This window comes from Tribolium castaneum, chromosome 1 (assembly GCF_031307605.1).
Source record: "Tribolium castaneum strain GA2 chromosome 1, icTriCast1.1, whole genome shotgun sequence".
Lineage (NCBI taxonomy): Eukaryota > Metazoa > Arthropoda > Insecta > Coleoptera > Tenebrionidae > Tribolium > Tribolium castaneum.
The window spans coordinates 4,531,256-4,553,758 of record NC_087394.1 but is presented as its reverse complement, the minus strand read 5'-3'; the positions used below and the strand labels follow the sequence as shown (position 1 = coordinate 4,553,758).

Below are 22,503 nucleotides of genomic sequence, written 5' to 3'. Positions count from 1 at the left end.
AGTAGTTTATGTTTTCAGTTTCAGTTTTTGACAGTGTCATACAGGATCCTCTAGATAATATGATCTTGAACCTGATCTTTCTGTCATCTAGAGGATCGTAACGACAAAAAATGAAAACGAAAAATGAAACATATCTGATTTTCTCAGTTTTTTTTTAAATATGCACTGCAGTCAATAGTAGTTCTCAATTTTTGAAAAAATGGCATTCCTTATTTTTTCTTCTGTAGTTATTGTATTTATTTTAATGTGTATCGATCAGACAAATGCGTTAAGACGTTAAGAACTAGCTAGTAACTAGTGAGTAAGCACCAAGACACATCATCAATGTTTTAATTAAGACATGGGAATATATCAATTCTAAAATTCTAAGTATACACATTTTAAGGTACGTCAAATTGTCAAACATTAATTTAATGACGAAAAAAGTAAAACATTACTACGAACCTCAAAACACTATCTTAAGCAAATCACAGAATAATATTAATTGTAACTAAATATTGAAAGTAGTCATAAACCAAAAAATCTGTCTTTATCTCAGTACTAAAAGTACGTTATTGTGCTTCACCAACTCGTTGCAGAAGAGTGCAGACTCTGTTGAAGCTCTCCAGACGCCAGAAATTCACTAAATCTAAGAAATTCTGACTGATAAACTCACAAAATTACAAACATTTTTAAAGATGGGTCGAAATAAATAGTAGGATTGAGATGTTAGCTATAAATAAACCGATGAATAAAACTTAAGGATATTGGTATTTTACTACATTTATTTTCACATTAAGTTAAATTTTGGTAATTTTACTGGGGGAAGTAAAACACAAATGGTATTATTTTTATCATTTGTGAATCCTATTTAGAACTGCATTTAGAAAATGGTAGCGGAAACTCTATTCATTAGAGTAATTTTGTTCGAATCATTCCATTTAACGAACTTATCAGGAAATTGCAGCCAACTCTGATTTTGTTCCATTTATTTAACTGACATAATTGGACTGAGAATAATAATAATAATAATAATAATAATAATAATAATAATAATAATAATAATAATTTTTAAATGAACTTACTCGTAATTTTGTTTCAAATTTCTCAGTTTTGTTCTGGAACGAGGTAATTGATTCAAGGTGTTTAAGATCTAAATATGTTTTTTCTGTATCTATTCATTGTACATTAAGTAAAATTAAGTAAAAAGTTAATTTTTACTCAATAATATTAACTTGTGACATTTTTATTTATAGTTATTGGACTTGAAATTCAATTTTCAATTTTATTCAAGATTATCTAGATTTGCATTCAATATCTTTATTTATTTCTTCGTTTTTATGTTAGTCCTAGATTTTGTTTGTTTACTAAATTATCGTTTACAAAGGAAGTCTTTGATTTTAAGTGAATAAGGATCAATTTTTTCTCAAAGTAATTGCCTTTATTTCGTGACGGGACAATAAAAAGTCAAACGTTATAAAGGATTAAAAATTTATTATCAGAATGACACTACAATGGATTGTATGTAATTTTCGCCACAAATGTTCTGATCTCCATCGGTGACAAAGTCACTTTCAAATCAGTGACGTTCTTGACTTTCTGACTCCCATCGTCACTACTTCCAGGCCAGTGCATCCTCACATTTTCCTCCAGAAGCATATTAGCCCCTAGTGTTGTTTCTTGCAGTTCATTAATGGTGAAAAATGTGAACAAATCGGACAAATCCACTGTTACGTCCTTCGACAAGTTATCATCTTCCCCTTTTTCCAAAACATGTTCAAGTCGTAAAAGTACAGTATCGTCATCCCACGGTTCCAAAGTCAAAATCTGAACATTCTCGGGCAAATCGCTCTTCAAACCACTGTGTTGTAGTTGGTTAAGAGCCCCAGTAGCGTCCTTATTTGAAACAAAGAACCAAGGTGTTACTGTTTTTCTTTGAGCGATCTCTCTTTCAATAGCAGCCAGTGATTTTTTCTCTTGTCCAGATGTGGGACCAACAACTAAATAGTGTTTTCCTCTAACTTTGATTCCTTGACCGAACTCTTGCTCGTTTAGATTCTCACCAACACCTCTACCATCATCGTGTTGGCAAGCCCTGTGTACCATAAGCTCCACTTCCCCATCGTTGAGACTTGAACCACCTTGAGAGCGGTCTGTTATAATGGCAAGTTCGATTTTTTGGTCATCGTCTCGAATGGCAATTCGGTTATTAACCGGGTAATAGTTTCCAGAAACGGGCTGTTCGTCACTGTAGTCATAATCCGGTCGATGATTTCTCGTCCGTTTGATAAACTCACGCCCGTTTGAATCGGTGTAAAACTCTCCGTTATTCTTCAAAGGTGTTGTAAATTTAGTTATGACTTCCTTGCCCACATTGTCACTGATGTCAATAGGTCCAATGATCCAATCGAACTCGATAAAATTTTGGTCGTCTTTGTAAACTTTGATGAACTGGCGAGCCCAAGAACCGAATTCTTGTAACACTCCTTGAGAGACGTTTCCAGTCACCAGAGTTGTAGTGATAGGACCTGAAGCAATACGTTTGGCTTCCTGGCCTTGAGGGACGAAAATGTAAGCCCCACTACTGTCCTGGCTTTCGTAGTATTGGAAGTCTTGGCTTACTTCAACTCGGATTCCGTTCAAGGTGACGGCTTCTAGAAGACCGGTTTGTTCACTGATTTCGAAACTGGCGTTCTGGGAAAATAGTTATTATTAGGTGGGAAAGCATGATGTGAAGGGTTCTTGGGGGTAATGAATAATAAGAGAGGAAATTGTCTTAACGTAAAAACGTTTACATTAACCGTATCATATTAAAATGTTTTAGGAGTGTCATTCTTTTTGAACATGACTGTACTGAGAAGATTTATATAAATAAAGATCTTTACTGTATGAACAAGGACTAAAATGTGTAAATACTGCGGATTTGGGGAAGTTTGTGGTAAATTATGTAGAATTATAAGTAGACGGGTTACATTTTTTAATCAGTTGATCAGATTTTTAGTTTCCGTCGTATTTGTTTTTACTTAGTAAGTTTTTAATAGTTTAGTTAATGAATTTTTAGAAGTTTCGTAGTTTGAGTTTAGTAGCTTCAGTTCAACAACAACGTAATATTGTAGAAAAAATGTAAAAATGACTACATTTTTGAAAGAAAAGACGTTTGGTTTTTGAAAAAAGTCACCAACAAGGTTATATTATAGAAAAAACGTAAAAATGGCTACGTTTTTTTAACAAAAGAATTTTGGTCTTTGAAAAAAGTCACCATTAAAGTATTTTTTTAGAAAAAATGTAAAAATGTCTACGTTTTTGAAAAAACAAAACGTTTGATCTTTTAAAAAAAGGCATTGCCAAGATTATATTATAGAAAAAATGTAAAAATAGCTCTCTTTTTGAAACAAAAAACGTTTGGTCTTTGAAAAAAGTCACCAACAAGGTTATATTATAGGAAAAATATATAAATGGCTACGCTTTTGAAACCAAAGACGTTTGGTCATTGAAAAAACTCACTAACAACGTAATATTGTAGAAAAAATTTAAAAATGACTACGTTTTTAAAAAAAAGACGTTTGGTCTTTGAAAAAGTCACGAGTAAAGTAATTTTTTAGAAAAAATGTAAAAATGTCTACGTTTTTGAAAAAACAAAACGTTTGGTCACCAACAAGGTTATATTATAGAAAAAATGTAAAAATGGCTACGTTTTTGAAACAAAAGACGTTTGTTCTTTGAAAAGAGTCACCAACAACGTAATATTTTAGAAAAAATTTAAAAATGGTTACGTTATTGTAATAAACAGCGGTTTGATTTTAAAAAAAGTTACTAACAACGTAATATTATAGAAAAAAATTAAAAATGACTACGTTTTTGTAAAAAAAGACGTTTGGTTTTTGAAAAAAGTCACTAAAAACGTAATTTTTTAGAAAAAATGTATAAATGTTTACGTTTTTGAAAAAAAAAATACTTTTGTTTTTTAAAAAAGTTACCAACACGGTTATATTATGGAAAAAATGTAAAAATGGCTACGGTTTTCAAAAAAAAGACGTTTGGTCTTTGAAAAAAGTCACCAACAACGTAATATTTTAGAAAAAGTGTAAAAATGGCTACGTTTTTGGAAAACAAATTTCTTAAATAGATATAGTTTTAAATAAATATCTTAAAAAATAAAGGAGATATTTAAAAATCTAATGCTTGTTTGGTAGCATTGGAATGAACTTTTTCAGGTGTATTAATTTAATTTTCAGAACTGCGTTGCATTTGAACAGAATTTGTGCTAGAACTAGGTTTACTGTTTCATTTAAACAAACTGATTGAAAAAAAGCGTTAGAATATTTCTGAATTGATAGAAAATCAACTAATAAAATGATGTTAAAAACAGTACATACAAGGTGTCTCAAAATTGACGCCCGTGCTTTAGGAATTTTATTCAGGGCGCTAAAACAAATCAAAAATTAAAAGTAAAAATTTTTCGTTATCGAGTTATTAATAAAAATATAAATAATAAACTTTATTCTGTCTTTCTAATTATTTGTACAACATAATTTATTAGTTGATGTTAACGATGTTAAAAGTCTTTGTATCGCATTGTGACAACAAATATGGTAAATTAGCTTTAGTGTTTAAATTTTAAATTTAATTTTTTATCAATAACTCTATATCTAAGTTTAATAGGACAATTTTTCACTCTTAACTCGGTTTGTTTTAGTCTCATGATACAAATCCTAAGAGCACGGGCGTTAGAATAATTACACTTTTTTAAATATTCTAGAGCAGTGTATAAGTGTATTAAAACACCATTATCTCTGACATTTTTCTAGAATATTTCTAGAATACTTATTCTAGAATAATTCTAGAATTTCTAAAATTTTAAAGAGAACGACAAAAATGTTTCTCCGTCCGTAAAAATGATTTTTTGAGGGTTTGTAAATTTTTCCTTGCTTTCTGAATTAACCATAATAAACTTACATCATAGCCCACCACTCGTCTCGGGCTTGGTTTACCAGTCTCTTCTTTTTTTGTTGCTTCAAACTGATAGACTTTGTAACCATGAGGTGGCAAATCTTTGGCCGCAAATTGCACAGTGTTTGCCGAAGTTGTGGCATCTTCAACGTACGTGAAATCAGTCAAAGACGAATCAATTTGATAATCAACTGAGTTTCCGTCTGGATCTGTTATTTTCCAACTAGTTCTTTCATAAACCGGCAACATGACCGTAGTTGTGGTTGTGTGACTTAGAGGATTGTAAACCACAAGAGTGAACTTATCGGAGTTGGTTTTGTCACAAGAACTAACATTCGCAAGGAGACATGAATCAAATTCGAAATCGAAAGCATCTCGACTGATGAAAATACTGCAAAAAAAATTAACACAAGTCGAGTTAAGAATTATTAATTTTACGAAAGTAGTGCACCAACGAAATCATTCGCACTCTTCATAGCACGGGATAGAAGAAAGTGGTAGTTTTTGGCCACGTGTTGCTTCTCAGTACCGGTGATAGCATCATGGTGTTGCATCACACCAACAGCTTCCTTCAACTCGGTCATTTCTTCTCGATCGTATGGTTGTTGCAAATTCGCTGCTATTTGTTTCACAACCTGTAGTAAGTTATTACCCTGACGTTCGAAATGTTTGGAAGCAGGCCTTGAGGTGAAATAACCGGTCCAGTAAGTGTTAGGCCCATCAGCATATGGGAAAAAATCATCAGTTTTCAACTCAAGTGCTTGGTTGTTACTGTTAACATAGTCGTTCACTGCTTTGGTGTAGCAAGACGGAGTCGAGTAGAGAACTTTGATCCTCTTGTCGTCCACTTTTTGTTCAAACGTTTCGAATCCTCTAAAACACTTCACTGTGAAAACAGACAAAGGACAAGTGTTTTATTAGCACTTGATAAGTAAGTCGAGGTTCATGTAAGTGGTCATTGCGGCCTCGTATCTGAAATCATCACCCATTGTCACCAAAATGTTGTTGGTTGGGTAATGTTTGGCTTGTTCGCGCACAAAATCGGCAAATTCGCCAACTCGTTCCTCTAAGTTGTAATCGGGAGATTCTGGATCGTCGTTAATTGCAGCGTCATTGCAAACAATGTCGAAGCAAAAATTTGGGGGAGCGCTGTAATGTCGGTACAGAACTGAGGTGAAGATGTCCGAGGTGTTGCCCAAATTGGCGCTTCCTCGCCATAGCAGGTCCATAGATCGGTTGTCCAGTCGTCGATTTTTATCCCTATTTATTAATGCGACCAACTATTATTCACTTCTTTATCATTATTATTAAAACTATTATTATTATTTGCATTATTAAAGAACAGGACAAAACACTCAATTAGAGACGGGATTTTAGGAAACTTACCTAACACGCATTTTTGAGGGCTTTTCTTAAAACTCGAAATAAATTGTTTTGTTAAAAATAGAAATATGTGAAGAAATTTCTAAATTGAACTTTTAAACACCTTGCAGTTGTTTTTAACCGTGCTAATATAAAATAAGATATTTTTTATAAATTATTTATTAGTATTTCTTTTAAAAGTATTACCTACGTTAAAATTGTCAGTGTTATAGTTATTTTATTTTACATCTTATGATTTTAAATTTTTTTTAAAATAATTTTAAAATCACTGTTTTTTTTAGTTATTTTATTTCAGTTTTTACGTTTTTTAACTCTTCAGTCGTTTAGTTTTTTAGAATTTTAGTCTCAATATTTTTTAGTTTTTTGTGTTTATAGTTTCTGAGCGTTTAAGTTAAACTATTTGGAATTTTACGGTTTTTTAAGAAAATTTAAAGTTTCTATTGCACTTGGCTTCAAAAATTGTGGATCGATTTATGTTTTTGATAAAGATGGATTCTCGCAATTAATTCGTGTTTAAACTAAAAAAGTTTTTCAAAGAATTTAAAATCTTTTTACTTATTACCTTGGGCATTTGAAATTTATTTTATTTTATTTATACAATTTATTGATCTTTGAGAACCAAAAAAAAATTGTGTTTCATTTAACATTTTCAAGTTATTCAACTTTAGTTTCTTAGTGTTTCAATCACACAATCTTTGAGTTTATTCTTATGATTTCATGTTTTGTACTTTCTTAATTTTCCATGTATTATATATTCACTTCCTAATTTTTTCAGTTTTTCGTTGTTTCAATGTCTCGTTTTTTAGTTTTCTAATTTCTTAGTGTTCTATAGTTTTTTAATTTTTTTTACCAGTTTTGTTGTTTCTTAAAATATTTTTTACATATTTACCTACTGTTGTTAAAGATGTATATTTTATCGATTTTTCATACTTTCTTTTATGTATTATTTTTTAATTCACTTCTTTATCATTATTATTATAACTATTATTATTACTCGGGTTATTAAAGAACAAGACAAAGCACACAATTAGGGATCGAATTTTAGGAGACTTACGCTACATGCATTTTTGAAGGCTTTTCTTGAAACTCGAAATAAATTGTTTTGTTAAAAATGGAAATATGTGATACCCTTTGTAACCTGAATTTGTAAATTGAACTTTTAAACACCTTGCAGTTGTGTTTAACCGTCCTAATATAAAATAAGATATTTTTTATAATTTATTTATTAGTATTTCTTTTAAAAGTATTACCTACGACAAAGTATTGAGTTTTATTTAAAACTTCAATGTTATTTAAACTTAATTTAAAAATTTAATGTTTCCGTTTATTGGTATTTCAATATCTTACGACAATAAACTTATTATTATTATTATTATTATTATTATTATTATTATTATTATTATTATTATTATTATTATTATTATTATTATTATTATTATTATTATTTCTTTTTCCAGTTTTATAGTTTGGTTCAGTTTTTCAGAATTTTAGTCTCAATATTTTTTAGTTTTTTGTGTTTATAGTTTCTGAGCGTTTAAATTAAACTATCTGGAATTTTACGGTTTTCTAAGAAAATTTCAAGTTTCTATTGCACTTGGCTTCAAAAATTGTGGATCTATTTGTTTTTGATAAAAATGGATTGTCACAATTAATTCGTATTCAAACTCAAAAATTTTGCAAGTTTTAGTTATTAGCTTGGGCATTTGACATTTATTTTATTTTATTTACACAATTTAATGATCTTTGAGATGCGAAAAAAATTGGTGTTTCATCCAACATTTTTAAGTTATTCAACTTTAGTTTCTTAGTGTTTCAATCACACAGTTTTTAAGTTTATTTAAGACAATTTTTCGAAGTCTTACTCTCTTGGAATTTCAGTTTTCTAATTTCTTCTTCTTCTAATTGATCTATTGAATTTTAATATTACTGTTTTTTATATTTTTTTAGTGTATTTTTTTTTATTTAGAATGTTATGTTTCAATTTAATGTTTCAATGTTATGTTTCTCTTCTTCTTTTGGATTCCCAAGCAAATGCAAAGGAATTTTTTAGTCTCACTCTGAAATTTTAGTAAATAGCATAACAAAATTATCAGAAATAGTAAACCTGTCACTTGTTGGTGCAATTAAACTCGTGAGTAAAGTGTACATTTTTATAAAATATAGTCTAGGTGGTGTGGAAAAAGTAGTTAATGACAGACTATGTAAAAAATTCTGAAAATAAAAATCTACTGAAAATAAAAATGTTAATTGAAGGAAAAATTTTTGAGAATGCAGAGGTGCCTGATTTTAGTACTAATACGTATTTCCATTCAGTAAGTTCATTTTCTTGGATGAAATGAATTATTACGAAAAAACGAATTAATTTTACAACAGCAAATTTAGAACAATTCTTCGGTTTAAAAGTCAGTTAACTTTTTTATTGTTTTTTTTTTATATATTAGATAACTTTTAAAAACGTAGTTTGTGTTGTTTGTTTATTTGTTTTTTAATGTAATATTTATTGTAATAAAAATTGTGTTTTTAGTTTTATTGTTACCAGATTTGACACCTAAATAAGGTTTTTTAAATAAGGCCAGTCAGTCACTTTACCTATAGTCCAAACGGGCGAAAAACATGCTGTCGAACCCCATATGGGCAGAAATAGACGCTTGTTCCCGACTATGTCCAAAAGGGTCGATCTGCCAGGCTACTTTAGGCCTAGCACATTTGCCCAAATTGTCTTGAATGTACCTCAGACCTAGAGTAAACTGGTCGATGGTCGACTGATAATGGACAGCTGCCTCGTCATTCATACTCCAGGCAGCGTTAATAAACTCAAATTGGCCGTTATTAACTAATTTTTGAAGGGCTTCCCGAGTGTAGGGCTTTTGTTGCTCCCACCACTTCTGGAAGAAAGCGGTTTCCACCTGGACGAACCTTCGTTCAGGGTTTTGTTTTAAAGCATCAACCACTGAGCTTATTATATTTTGGACATCTGTAAAAAAATTTGTTCTAACTTCTGGAATTATGATTTTGGGATTTGAAACCTTGGAAGTAGTACTGATCGGGGGTTTTAAGCCAACCCACATCGTCATGGGAGTGGGGGATGAGGTGCACGTTGAAGGTGTCGGACCCGACTTTTGGACAAGCCTTAAAATTTTAGAATTTTGTCAGAAATAATTGTTCTAGTGATCAGTTTGTTTAAAATTTTGAAAAAATTAGGTCTTAACAATAATTCTAACACTAGTTTACGTTTTTTTTTCTTCTACCAAGAGATAATTTATTTTGCTTTTGTTTCCTGTTTACTCACTGATAACTAAAATATATGTCTATCACGTCTAGTTTTTTTAATACAGGGTGTCCGTTTTTTTTGAGCTCCATTATGGGGTTTTCAGTTATTATAAAAGTTACAAGTTAGCTTAAATTAGGGCAAACTTGCGCATTTTTATGCTGAACAATTATCTGCAAGAAAATTTGATGTGCCATTTTTATTTTTTGAATTATTGGACAAAACGGAAATTTGTAATTTTTGTTTTTATTTTTTCGAACGAAAAACAAAAGAAAGTTTTTAACTAGGACATTCTTCAGGCACTTGTCGTCTTGTTTTCCAAAGCGTTCTTGATGTCATAATTAGGACACTGAACTTTTATGGAACTCTTATTTTTTTATATACTTTTGAGAAGTGTTTTTATTCTTGATTACAACGATGTATCACATGATATGATCGAATCATACATCCTGATCATTGAAAGAGTGCTTTGGAAAAAACGGCAACAGTTGTCTGTTTAAACAAACTAGATTTTGAAAATTTAATTGAATTCGCCAAGCTTACTTATAAAAAACGAGGTGATAAGCTATAACTTTATTCTTCACAAAACTAAACTCCGACAAAGTTATTAAAATTCTGCTTTCTTATTTAATAGAACTGCCAAAATTTATTCCATTAAACGAAATTTTGGCGATTTTTTTTTTGATTGCAAAAACGCAATTTTGTAATTAAGAAAAAATGACTTTTCCAAAATTAAAGTATCGAATATGGCGTTCATAAAAAAATAAAGTTGAGTGTAATGTCCAACTTAAAGACGTCTAGTTGTTGAAAAAATAAAAAAATAAAACGAAAATAAAAAAACGAAATAATTAATAATTCAAAAACTAAAAATGGAATATTAACTTTTCTTTTAGTTAATTTTTCAGCATAAAAGTGCACAACTTTGTCTTAATGTAACCGATGTATCTTTTACAGTAACTGAGATTTCCAACGTGGAGTTCGAAAGACGGACACCCTGTATATTCACCAAGTCTTGAAAATTTGTTTCTGGTATTCGTTATTTCTGTGATAAACTAATTGCTAAATATTTTCTTTTCTTTTAAGTATCGTCAAGTAAATATAGATTAAAGCCTAACATCTTTTGTTTTGTTTGTGGTAAAATTATCCTAATAAAACCAAGGAAATTTAAGCAATCAAATAGTAAACGTTTTCATCAAGAATTAAAGTAGTACGGTTTTTGGGATAAAAATATGTTATTCGTTTACCACTAATCTACATTAAGATAAACTGACTGTCAAAAACTTTATAATGACTTTATATTGTCAAATTAAAAAATTTGACGTCTTAATTGGTTTCATCTATTGGTAAGAACGTAAACTAGTGTAATTTGTCCTTTGGTACTCAAAAGCCGGTTTTACCTCGTAACCGCAAGTCGGTTCGCCCTCGGCTAATGGTTTGCCCTCAACGCTCAAAGCGAAGAAAACACAGAACAATAACACAGCAAAAGTCATTTGTAACACCAAACTGACCAAACTTTTCACACTTTTCTCACACGGTGTCGACTGCAATCGCATAGTGAAACACACTTTAGCTTGAAAACTTTATTTATAGGAACCATACAGTTAGTAACAGTGTTTTGATTGTATCTGTAACTTATACAAGTGTCTATATTTGTCAATAAAACAATCAATTCTTCTCTATTTCTATTACAAAAGTTCGGATTTGCATCGGATTCAGCGTTATCTGATAGTCGTCAAGGGCTCTTATCAGAGTTGCTCGCTTCTCGTTCTTCCGGAACAAGTCTTTGGCTTCAAATTCCAAACGTTCGTTCTTCTCCAACCATTGATTGGCTCCGAGCGTGGTTTCACGAATTGATTTAATTTCGAAAGGTGTGAACAAATTCTGCAAGTTGACGATTGCTGGTTGAGATAAATCTGCATCTTCGCCCTTTTCCAAAACGTGTTCTAGGCGGAGAAGGAAAGAGAAGCCTTTCCAAGGCTCCAGGGTCAGGATTTGGACGTTGGCAGGCAAAGCGCGTTTCAGGCCTGAAAACTGAAATCAAATTATTTTAAATGAGCACAAGAAAAACGCTTAATTTTTTTGTTTTTTTTTGGAGATAGTTTATTTTTAGGGGTACTTTTCTACAGGGTGGTCCAGCCCTCAGCTCCTGTTTTCTGTAATTATTATTTAAGTCACAGTTTTGATATTTTGTAGATAATATTTATACTTTAGGACATATTTTAGGAATTTTTTTTGATTATATATAGTGTTCCAAAAAAGTATGACGTCGTAATAATACATTTATTAGTGTAATGCCTTCATTACTAGTTTCTTTCATGTTCCTAAAGTTATTTTTTAATCAGTTAAGGTATTATTGTTAAAAAAGCAACCAAAAATAGCTTACCTCTTTAATATATTTGGAGTCATTGTAAGGTGCCGAGATAAACACCCACGAATCCAGAACCTTCCTCTGGGCGATATCCCTTTCCAAGGCGGCTGTGCTCACATTTCCCGTTTTTTTAAAATGGGGTCCAAGAGTCAAAAAATGCGACCCTCTGGCCACCAGGCCTTTGCCGAACGCCGTCTCGTTGAGGGCTTCAGCGACTCCGAAAGCATCGTCATGGAGGCAGTTCCGATGGACCATGAGTTCGAGTTGTCCGTCCTGGAGGCTGGTACCACCTTGGGCTCTATCAGTCAAAACGGCCAGCTCCAGGTCTTGGGACTCGTCCACTAGGACTATTTTTGAAGTGACGGGGTAGTAGTTGCCAGAAACGGGTTCTTCGAGGGTGAGGGTCCAGGTGGGGCGGGCGTTTCGGACACGTTTGAGCATTTCTCGGCCGTTTGAGTCCGTGTAGAAGGTGGATTTGGTGTTGAGGGGTGTGGTGAAGCGAGTGATTATTTCTTTGCCGTTGGCGTCTCTGAAAAATGAATGAGACGATTTTTGGGGGTTTAAAAGGAATTCGGAGATGCTTTAGATACAAAAAGTACAAGTTTTTAGTTTTCTATATGGTTTTATTTATTTTTTTTGCGTAAGGCAAAGTTGACTACTTTTGAGTTTCTTGAGCTTTGTTATCAAATTCACCCTTTAATATATGTGTAATTTTTAATATTGTATAAAAAACAATGAATAATAATTTTTCTCGACGTTACACTATCACTTTGCAATTAGTTGATCATATGAAAATAAGTAATAGTTTTAATAGAAGGGAGAGGCGAAGTTTATATGAACCTAAAATTAACAAAAAATGACATACGTGCAAAAAGAAAATTAAAAATGATAATGAATCGAAATTAAAAAATAACATGTAAAAAAAAGTTTTTCGTAGGAGTATTAGAGAAAAGTAAAAAATCAAATGAAAACAAAATAGCAAAAGAATAGTTACTAAAGTAATAAATATTTGAACTTAATTTGTTTTTTAAACGAGCTTACAGATTATTATTATTATTCTATTTTATTAGTGGTTATTATTATTATTATTATTATTATTATTATTATTATTATTATTATTATTATTATTATTATTATTATTATTATTATTACGTATTATTATTACTTATTATTAAGGTGCTTAATAAAATGTACTTTATATCACTGTAGTTTTTTTATTTGGTAAGAAAATCCCTGATTTACAGTTTTTTTTATTAATTAAATTAATTATTTAAGTAACAGGTAACAAAAAACTGAATTTTTAATAGATATTAATATTTAATATTTTTAATGATATTTTGTAAAATCTCACTATAAATAGAGAATTAACGGTTCAAGAGAGGAAAAAATAATACTCATTTTTTGACTAAATTTAGTTAAAAAAAGCGCCAGCGAATAAAATATTGGGATTAGTTTTCATCCAGTTTTAAAAGAATTTCCGAAAAAATTTTAGGTTTTACTTTAAAAAATGTATCAGAATATCAGAAAAACGCAATGAAATCTTTGATTAAAATTTGCTCAAAAGTCAGCTAAATCCGAACAATCTGATAAACTTTCAACCAGTTTAAAAATAATGTCCAAAAAAATCTAATTTTAAAGTCAAAAACTTGTACAAACTTTGGAGAAAAACATTTTTTTTTGCAAATTAGTCTGTTATTTTTAGTTAAGTTATTAAAATGTACTTTATATCAATATCTGTAGTTTTTTTATTTGGTAATAAATTCCCTGATTAACAGTTTTTTTGATCAATTAAATTAATTACTTAAGTAACAGGTAACAAACAACTGAATAGTAGCGTATTTTTAATAGATATTAATATTTAATATTTTTAATGATATTTCGTAAAATCTCACTATAAATAGAGAATTAGCGGTTCAAGAGAGGTAAAAATAACACTTATTATTTAACTAAATATAGTTAAAAAAAGCACAAACGAGTGACATAGGAATTAGTTTTCACCCAGTTTTAAAAGAATTTCCGAAAAAATTTTAGGTTTACTTTAAAAAGTGTTAAAATATTAGAAAAACCCAATGAAATCTTTGAATTAAATTTGCTTAAAAGTAAGCTAAATCCGAACAAAATCGGAACAATCTGATAAACTTTCAAACCAAAAAAATGTCCAAAAAAATCTAATTTTAAACCCAAAAACTTTCTCAAACTTTTGAGAAAAACAATTTTTTTTGCAAATTAGTCTGTTATTTTTAGTTAAGTTATTAAAATGTACTTTATATAACTATCTGCAGTTTTTTTATTTAGTAATAAATTTCCTGATTTACAGTTTTTTTGATTAATTAAATTAATTATTTAAGTAATGGGTAACAAAAATTTGAACAGTAGCGTATTTTTAATAGATATTAATATTTAATATTTTTAATGATATTTTGTAAAATCTTACTATAAATAGAGAATTAACGGTTCAAGAGAGGTAAAAATAACACTCATTTTTTGACTAAATATATTAAAAATAGGGCCAGCGAATAAAATATTGGGATTAGTTTTCACCCATTTTTAAAAGAATTTCCGAAAAATTTTAGGTTTTACTTTAAAAACTGTTAAAATATCAGAAAAACGCAATGAAATCTTTGATTAAAATTTGCTCAAAAGTCCGCTAAATCCGAACAATCTGATAAACTTTCAACCAGTTTAAAAAAAATGCCCAAAAAATGTAATTTTAAACCCAAAAACTTGTTCAAACTTTCGAGAAAAATTTTTTTTTTGGCAAATTAGTCTGTTATTTTTAGTTAAGTTATTAAAATGTACTTTATAACTATCTGTAGTTTTCTTATTTGGTAATAAATTTCCTGTTTTACAGTTTTTTTTGATTAATTAAATTAATTATTTAAGCAATGGGTAACAAAAATTTGAACAGTAGCGTATTCTTAATAGATATTAATATTTAATATTTTTAATTTTTAATAATTTTAAGCATATCTTAAAAAGTTGTACTTAGTCTTCTTCCATTTTCTGAGAGATACAACCATGTGCAGTAGGTAAAAGTACGATGCGATTTTCTAAAATTTCGATCTAGTTATCTATGACAGTTACAGTAACCCAGTGTTCATAAGATTCCAACATATTTTTTTATGTTTTTCGGTTGGCATATTGACAGATAAAGTGGTGCTTTATCTTGGCGTAACTGTCATGAATAACTACATCAAAATTTAAAACAACCGCTTGGTATAAGTTTTTTTTCTCAAAATTTTTTCACTTTCATCTATTAAAAAAAGTAACTTACGTGTCTGGAATTGGGCCCACAATCCAATCAAACTCGATGTAGCTCTCCGTTCGATAAACCCGAATTGTTTGAGTGATCCACTCGTTGAAAACTTGCTGCACCTCAGAAACCAAATTCCCTCTGAAAATTTTATAATCCACCTTGTCCGCTACAACGACCGGATCCTTGCCCGGAATTGGCCGGAAAATGTACGCTCCCGACGACCGATTTTTCGGCTCTTCATTATCACCGACAAACCCTTCATAGTAGAGAAACTCTTGGTTAACATCAACCGTCTTCCCGTTCAAAATAACTGTCTTCAAGAGACCTGAATTCGGGTCCAGCGTAAAACCAACTTCCCCATCAGCAATTTTGGTGATTTTTTCCGCTTTGAGTACTTCATTCCCGGTTTTTTTGCTCACTGTGAAGGTTTTGAAGCCAAGTGGTGGCACAAACGGTGCTTCAAAAATAAGCTCAACTGTTGCTTTGCTCACACGACCTGGCATATTTTTCACAGCGTCTGGAATAGGGATCAGTTGGGTCAAAAGTTCCTTGCCTTGTGGGCACTTGACACTGTAAGCCTCCCCAATGACTGGCAGTCTCACATATTTGGTCACAGGACGACTCAAAGGATTATAAACCGTAACAAGGAAATTATCCTGATCTTCACTAAAAGGACAGGAGCTGGTGTTGGTCAACCAACACGTATTAATCGGGAATTTGGGCCCCGGGTCAGGCCCTGTGCTGTTCTCCCCTGTGATGATTTTACTCAAGGCTGTGTTTACGATAAATTGGCACTCGTCAATGCCCCCTTGGAGGATCCGGGCGTAGTCTTCTGCCACGTGTTGTTTTTCCGTGCCTGTGATGGCATCGTGGTGCTGCATCACACCCATGGCTTCTCTCAGAGCGTTCAAATCGACCCAGTCTTCAGGACCGAGGTCTACTAAGGCGTAGAGTTGCTTGCAGACTTGGAGGAAGTTGTTGCCTTGGCGCTCGAAGCGCTTTAGAGTGGGCCGGGAGGTGAAGTAACCGGTCCAGAAGGAGTTGCCGTCCGAGGAGTAGGGGAAGAAGTCGTCGGTTTTTGAGACGAATTTTTGGTTGGAGTCGTGGACGGCTTTGGTGTAGCAGGAGGGGGTGGAGTAGAGGAGGTTGTATTTGGAGCCGTTGATTTGTCTTTGGTTGGCATAACTGGAATTTTTTAAGTTAGGTACTACTTTACGTCTTAAGTACGAATGGTTAAGAAAAAACTACCGTGAAAAGGATTTACACATGTTTTGAGTTTTTCTGATTAGTCAAGTCATTTTGGAGGATTTACTTAAATTTTTTATATTAATTATACTGAAACGTTGAATGTAAGAATTTTTTCAGTATTTACGAAAAAAATCTAACAAAGAGTTTTTTCTAAATTGTTTAGAAAAGGTTTTGCATTTGATTGCCAAAGATTTAGGATTATCAACTGTCAAATTGCAAGGCTACTATGATTTTTTGAAAATGATGATTAAAAAATAATTATGAAAAGTTTTTTAAACGGAATGACCCTGTTTTTTCAAAAGCCATCAAAAGAACAATTTTTTATGCAGACTTTTATTAATATCTTCTACATCTATCTCTTACATTTTTTTGAAATAATCTTTAAGAACAGAATTTTGGCACATTATTTTCAATTTTAATCAAGTTAACTTTTTAAAAATGCGATAAAATTGTGCTATTAATTAAAAGAAATGTTTTATTTTTTCACTATTTTTATTTGAGAAATTCAAATTTTGATGGCAGACTTACTACATAATTTACTAAGTTTGAATAAACTATAATGAAATATTATTGTTTTATTCCTTATTCGATAATAACTCAGCTGAAAACTAAATAAAATATTGAAGCTTGACAATTGTTTTACAAGGCGGCTTACTTGATTAACTATTAAAATTACGAAGTAAAATCCGTTTTTTGTGATTTTTTTCATAAACTGTAAGTGATAGGTATGTGACGCATTGATGAAAGTCACCATAAATATCGATATTTCTTCGATTGCTGTTAAGAAAATAGGGTCATTCTATTTGAAAAAAAAAACTGAGTTATAGCATTTTTTTTAAAACCATTTTGAAAAAATCATACTAGCCATGAATTTTGACAGTAGACAATTTAAAAAATTTTAGTAAACTAATCAATTCATCGGTTATCGAATGCAAAAATAGTTATTCACTTATCGCAAAGGCTGTGATATTTTAAATAAACTATTGCAATTGAAAATTTTAACAAAAAAATTGAAATTGTCATAAACTATGACAGATAATTACCAACAACTTGGATAACTTTTACTCAACTTAAAAATGTGAATTTAAATATGCTAGAAAAATGTGTGGTTACTATTTAAATTTTCAAACATGGCGTCAATTTTTTGTAGTTTCGGAAGCTCAGCCATATTCGAAATAATTTAGTTGAAGTCAGAATGGTCGATTTGCATCGTATGCAAAATTTTAAAGCTTTAGCTATACTAGAAGTTAAAAAATTTCTAATGTGCGCTCTAAAAGAATGACCCTGTATATTTTTGGAGTGAATATTTTAAATCTGCCATCATAATTTCGTCATCAGATTTTTTATTTTATTGTTTATGATAAGAGTTAGTAGGAAAAAATATGTTGATTGTTTTAAATGTCAACGAAAAAATCTAAGGTAACAGAAAAATAAATGATTAAAATTTGTGTCTTTTTTTTAAGAAATACTTACCTGAATTACCTAGAATTCAAAAACTAGACCTGATAGAAAAAAATTGTTTGGAGCTTTTAGATCAGCGACCAACAATTAACATCCAGCAAAAAAAACTAAATTTTCGAAATTTGCGAATTTTTTATTTTAAAAGATATTCCTATTGCAAACATTTTAAATATATATGGATATGTTTTCAATTAATTAATCACATATTCATAGCATTTGATTTTACGGATTCTTTATTTTAATCATTTATTAAATTAAAATTTAAAAGTCAAAAAGTGACGGATTAGGACTAAAATTACGTGTTTTTAACCAATTTTAGCGATTTTGGAGGTAAGTTACCAATTTTTTTGATGTGCCTTTAATTGATTTTTTGAATATCTGCCATTTTTAAACCTTAGAAATGTTTGTATTACCTACATTTTTAGTAAATTTAGTGTAAACTAACTACCAAAGATGTTGCCAGAACAGATTAAAATAATTATTGCACCAAGGACTTATTTAAACTATTAGAGTCATTTTAGCTCGATTATGTAAAATAAAAAAAATCGTATTTACAAAATTTTACTAGTTTTATTTTAGAGTTTTTAAAGTTATAATACCTTGGCTTTATTTCATAGTAACTGATAATTTTAACCCAATTGAAAAAGGCAAAAGAAAATTTCTTTGTAAAAGCTTATGCTTCACAGTTTATATTTTTAACTTTTTACTTTTTAATTGTTTTTTCATTTGTTATCTATGTATTTTAAATAATCTTCAAAAAACATCCTCAGTGGCTGAAAAAAAATTCTGGCTTCAACGTTACTTAATACTTGACAGTAATGTATATTAAAAATTCAAGTATCAATATGTCCATAATTTTTATTTGATTATTTGATTTATTACGATTACTGTCAAATTGATTCGAAACTTTTGTGATTGTATCTCAGGTCTTAGAATTTCAAACACTTACTAGATGAGCTTATCCAAATTTTTGAACCACGTGTGTGCATTCTGATAGTTGAAATCCTCCCCCATTGTGATGATAACATTAGACGTGGTGTAAGCCTTCGTTACATTATCAAGATACGCGAAGAAATCATCAACTTTCCGCTCGATATTGTAAAGTGGACTTTTCTTATCATCAACAAGTGGCTCATCGTCGCACATAATATCAAAACAGAAGCCTTTCGGAGGCGCGTACGTGTTATACATCACTCCAGTGAAAATATCAGCGTCCAGGTTATCACTACCTTTCCATATCATTTCCGGTGTTTTAGACTCAAATCTCTTGTCTTTATCCTCATAGTCAATACGGCCCAGGAGAAGCCCATCGAAGCCCAGTTGGGCAAAAATCGAGGCCATCTCACGGCTGTGCCCAAACGGGTCGATTTGCCAGCCGATTTTAGGACGACCACAGTCGCCAAACGTATCATTCAATTTCCTGAAAAATTATTATTAGTATTACAATTTTTTTATTTTGGGCAAGATTTTTGCCATGTTACCTCAGACCCCAAGTGAACTGGTCAATGATTGATTGGTAGTGCGTTGTTGCTTCATCATTCATAGTCCAGGCACCTCCAATGAACTCCAATTGGCCGTTGTTGACGTAAGTTTTGACTTGGTGTTTGACGAAATCGTGTTGGTGGATCCACCACTTCCAAAAATAGGCCGTTTCAACGTAGATAAATTTTCTCTTGGGGTCTTTCTTCAACTCGTCAATGACTGAATCAATGATGTATTGAACACCAGCGTTTTGGATCGAATTATTGGCTCCGTAGAAATACTGATCGACGGTTTTTAGCCACCCAACATCGTCATGGGTGTGAGGGACAAGGTGGACGTTGATAAACCCATCCTTGACTGGATTACAAGCCTGGAAGAAGTTATTTTTTATTCAGTGCTAAGTGATTTAAAAAAAATTTAGTCTACAAAATTAATAATAATAATAATAATAATAATTTATTGTCATAAAATCTTATTACAGACATTGACATTGTCAAAACAATTTAAAAGAACATAGAAAGATAAAATACATGTAATTATTAAATACCTAGAACAAGTTTAATTAAAACAAGAATAATAAATATAATAAATTGGAAACCCTGCGCTTGATATGTATAAATCTTCTGAAAAATATAAATAAATTTATCCCGGCGCATCCACCATTTTCCATATTTTTTTTAAGTATGTTTTTTTTCAGAAATTTACAGGTCTAATACCTGGCAGAAGTAGAAAATAGTATCAGAAACCATACATATTTTATTCAATTTGCTAAAAATATTTTGAAAAATATAAATAATTTTATCCCAGCGCATCCACCATTTTCTATAATGTTTTTTTTCAAAAATTTACATGTCTAATACTTGGCACAACTAAAAAATAGTTTAAGAAACAACAAAAAATTAAAATATTTTATTCAAATTGTTTAAAATATTCCGAAAATAAGTTTTTATCCCAGCGCATCCACCATTTTTTATATTTTTAAAGATTATTTATGATCAGAAAATTACATTTCTGATATAAAGCGCAACGAGAAAATAGTTTAAGAAACAATAAAAATTTAAAAAAAATTTTCAAATTGATTAAAATATTCCGAAATGTTCCTATTCGGAAATTTACATGCCTGATACTAGGCACAACTAGAAAATAGTTTAAAAAACAATAAAAAATTTACATATTTTATTCAAATTGCCAAAAATGTTCTGAAAAATATAAATTATATATATATATATATATATATATATATATATAAATAATATAATTAATTTATATTAATTTAATATAATTAATATGACTTTACCTCAGTTTAAAATAAATATAAAATTTACTATTCTAATTTATTATGAAAAAAAGAAAAAAACATATATTGATCACATTATTTAAACTAAAAACCATGTGGGAACTTATAAATTGAAGCAAAAGGCAAAATAAGACTGACTTAAAAAAAATATTCACAACACTACTGTTAAGAAAGATCCTTAAATAGCTACGAAACTTTCAATAAATTCTTTCTTTCAGCAAGTTTTTTTGACATTAAAAAAATATTAGTCCTTCATCCAAAATAATTCTAGATTTATTTGTATTTCTTGTACTGTACTGTAGAAGTACAGTTAAACTCAAAAAGAATGACACTTCTACAGTAAAAATCCGACTAAGATCTTTTAAGTCAAAAATTTCAAAAACCATGTTAGTTTATGAATTGTCCAGCTATTTTACACAATATTCAGCTAGTTTATAAACGTATACATGGACTGTATCTTATCTAATTGTTTTGTGGCTGCAGCTTTAAGGGTGTCATTCTTTTTGGTCGTGACTGTACATAATGCGATAATTACAAAATTAAAACCAAAAATTTCTTCAAGGTATTATACACAAATATTTTAATCAAAAAAAATTTTCTTTTTATAGTTGAGGTCTTATGTCATATTACAAATTCTTCGTTTAGTGAAGGTGTTTCTTCAACAAGTCTCAAAATCACAGTTATTAAATCACTGTTAAAAAAGTGATCCTAAACAATTTAAACAACTATAGCCCATCAGCTTAATACCCTATATTTCATAAATTTTTGAAACTATAATGCTCAGTGAAATATCTTTTTTTTAAATTTTAAATATGTTATTTCATTACAGCTACGTAGCTACGTATCAATTTATTTCGAATATACGTATATAAGACTCTAAACAAATATCCCTAGGTAACAATTTTTATTAAAACTTGGAATTACAGAAGTTACTCTACAGTGGTTTAAATCCTACTTGGTATTAATTGTACATCATCTGAAAAAAGATTATTGCAGGAGTACCGCAGGGGAGTATCCTTGGCCCCATGCTTTTCATCATATACGTAAATGTATATTTTTCAAAATCATTATTTTTTTTATATTTTAACCATTTCATCTGAAAATAATTCTGTACAATTCTTTACCATCCAGTTATATCTAAACAGTTGCCGATAAAGCACTTTAAAGAACAAATTAAGGTAAAATTATTAATAACAGAGTTGTACTCATTTACAGAATTTTCAAAAACTATTTTTATTTAAATTACAACTGTATTTTATTTTTTATTTGTTATTTTATTTATTTATGTTGCAGTGTTATATATATTTACATATATGTATATTGTACATACAAGGTGTTCGATATTCGTCAAAATTACAATCAAAGCATCACTTATTATTATTATTATTATTATTATTATTATTATTATTATTATAACCGACCTGATATCCGCATTGGGTTGCACTTTTGATGGCAGCAGTTGCACACAAGTGGAAACAAACTCCGGCAAAAATCCACGCCGGGACTAGCGTTCTTCTGAACATGTTGAGGATGAATACAAGTTCAAAGTGACTTGATAGCCTTTAATCAGCCTAGCAACTTGTTATCGCTCGAGTGAAAATATTATTATTTTGATAGAAGGAATGAGATACTTTCGAGTACAACGAACGAATTGCTTGTTCTTTGTTGCTGGTAATTGATAAATAAGTGGGCTTGAATTGATTTTTATGTAATGGGCGGCTTTAGAGACTGGGGAATTGGTGTAATTGCTTTTAAATTATTATTTTCTGATTATGCATTTTGGTCGATTTTTGGGAATTTGGACTTTATTG

The 22,503-nt window shown here is 30.3% G+C and overlaps 2 protein-coding genes across 2 annotated transcripts; both read right to left on the bottom strand.

Moving 5' to 3' along the window:
* Nucleotides 1-1,453: 1,453 nt before the first annotated feature.
* On the bottom strand, nt 1,454-11,133 carry LOC656928 (lysosomal alpha-mannosidase). The gene is made up of 7 exons (XM_008201782.3): nt 10,978-11,133; nt 9,339-9,441; nt 8,902-9,286; nt 5,854-6,189; nt 5,368-5,802; nt 4,936-5,320; nt 1,454-2,673 (listed from the first exon to the last, which is right to left on the bottom strand). The coding sequence occupies exons 1-7, from the start codon at nt 11,131-11,133 to the stop codon at nt 1,489-1,491; spliced, it is 2,985 nt and encodes a 994-aa protein (XP_008200004.2). The 3' UTR covers nt 1,454-1,488.
* A 12-nt stretch (nt 11,134-11,145) lies between these two features.
* On the bottom strand, nt 11,146-22,269 carry LOC657014 (lysosomal alpha-mannosidase). The gene is made up of 6 exons (XM_963503.4): nt 22,114-22,269; nt 19,395-19,765; nt 18,863-19,333; nt 15,223-16,389; nt 11,964-12,477; nt 11,146-11,611 (listed from the first exon to the last, which is right to left on the bottom strand). Exons 1-6 carry the CDS (start codon nt 22,213-22,215, stop codon nt 11,246-11,248), a joined length of 2,991 nt encoding a protein of 996 aa, XP_968596.2. The 5' UTR covers nt 22,216-22,269; the 3' UTR covers nt 11,146-11,245.
* Nucleotides 22,270-22,503: the final 234 nt, after the last annotated feature.

Coding starts and splice junctions, on each gene's coding strand:
- LOC657014 (XM_963503.4), bottom strand. CDS start 22,215: ATGTTCAGAAGAACGCTAGTCCCGGCGTGGATTTTTGCCGGAGTTTGT. Junction 19,766..22,113: donor CAACCCAATGCGGATATCAG/GTCGGTTATAAT, acceptor AACTTCTTCCAG/GCTTGTAATCCAGTCAAGGA. Junction 19,334..19,394: donor CAGTTCACTTGGGGTCTGAG/GTAACATGGCAA, acceptor ATAATTTTTCAG/GAAATTGAATGATACGTTTG.
- LOC656928 (XM_008201782.3), bottom strand. CDS start 11,133: ATGCGATTGCAGTCGACACCGTGTGAGAAAAGTGTGAAAAGTTTGGTC. Junction 9,442..10,977: donor AACCGACTTGCGGTTACGAG/GTAAAACCGGCT, acceptor TAAAATTTTAAG/GCTTGTCCAAAAGTCGGGTC. Junction 5,803..5,853: donor AACCTCGACTTACTTATCAA/GTGCTAATAAAA, acceptor GAAGTGTTTTAG/AGGATTCGAAACGTTTGAAC.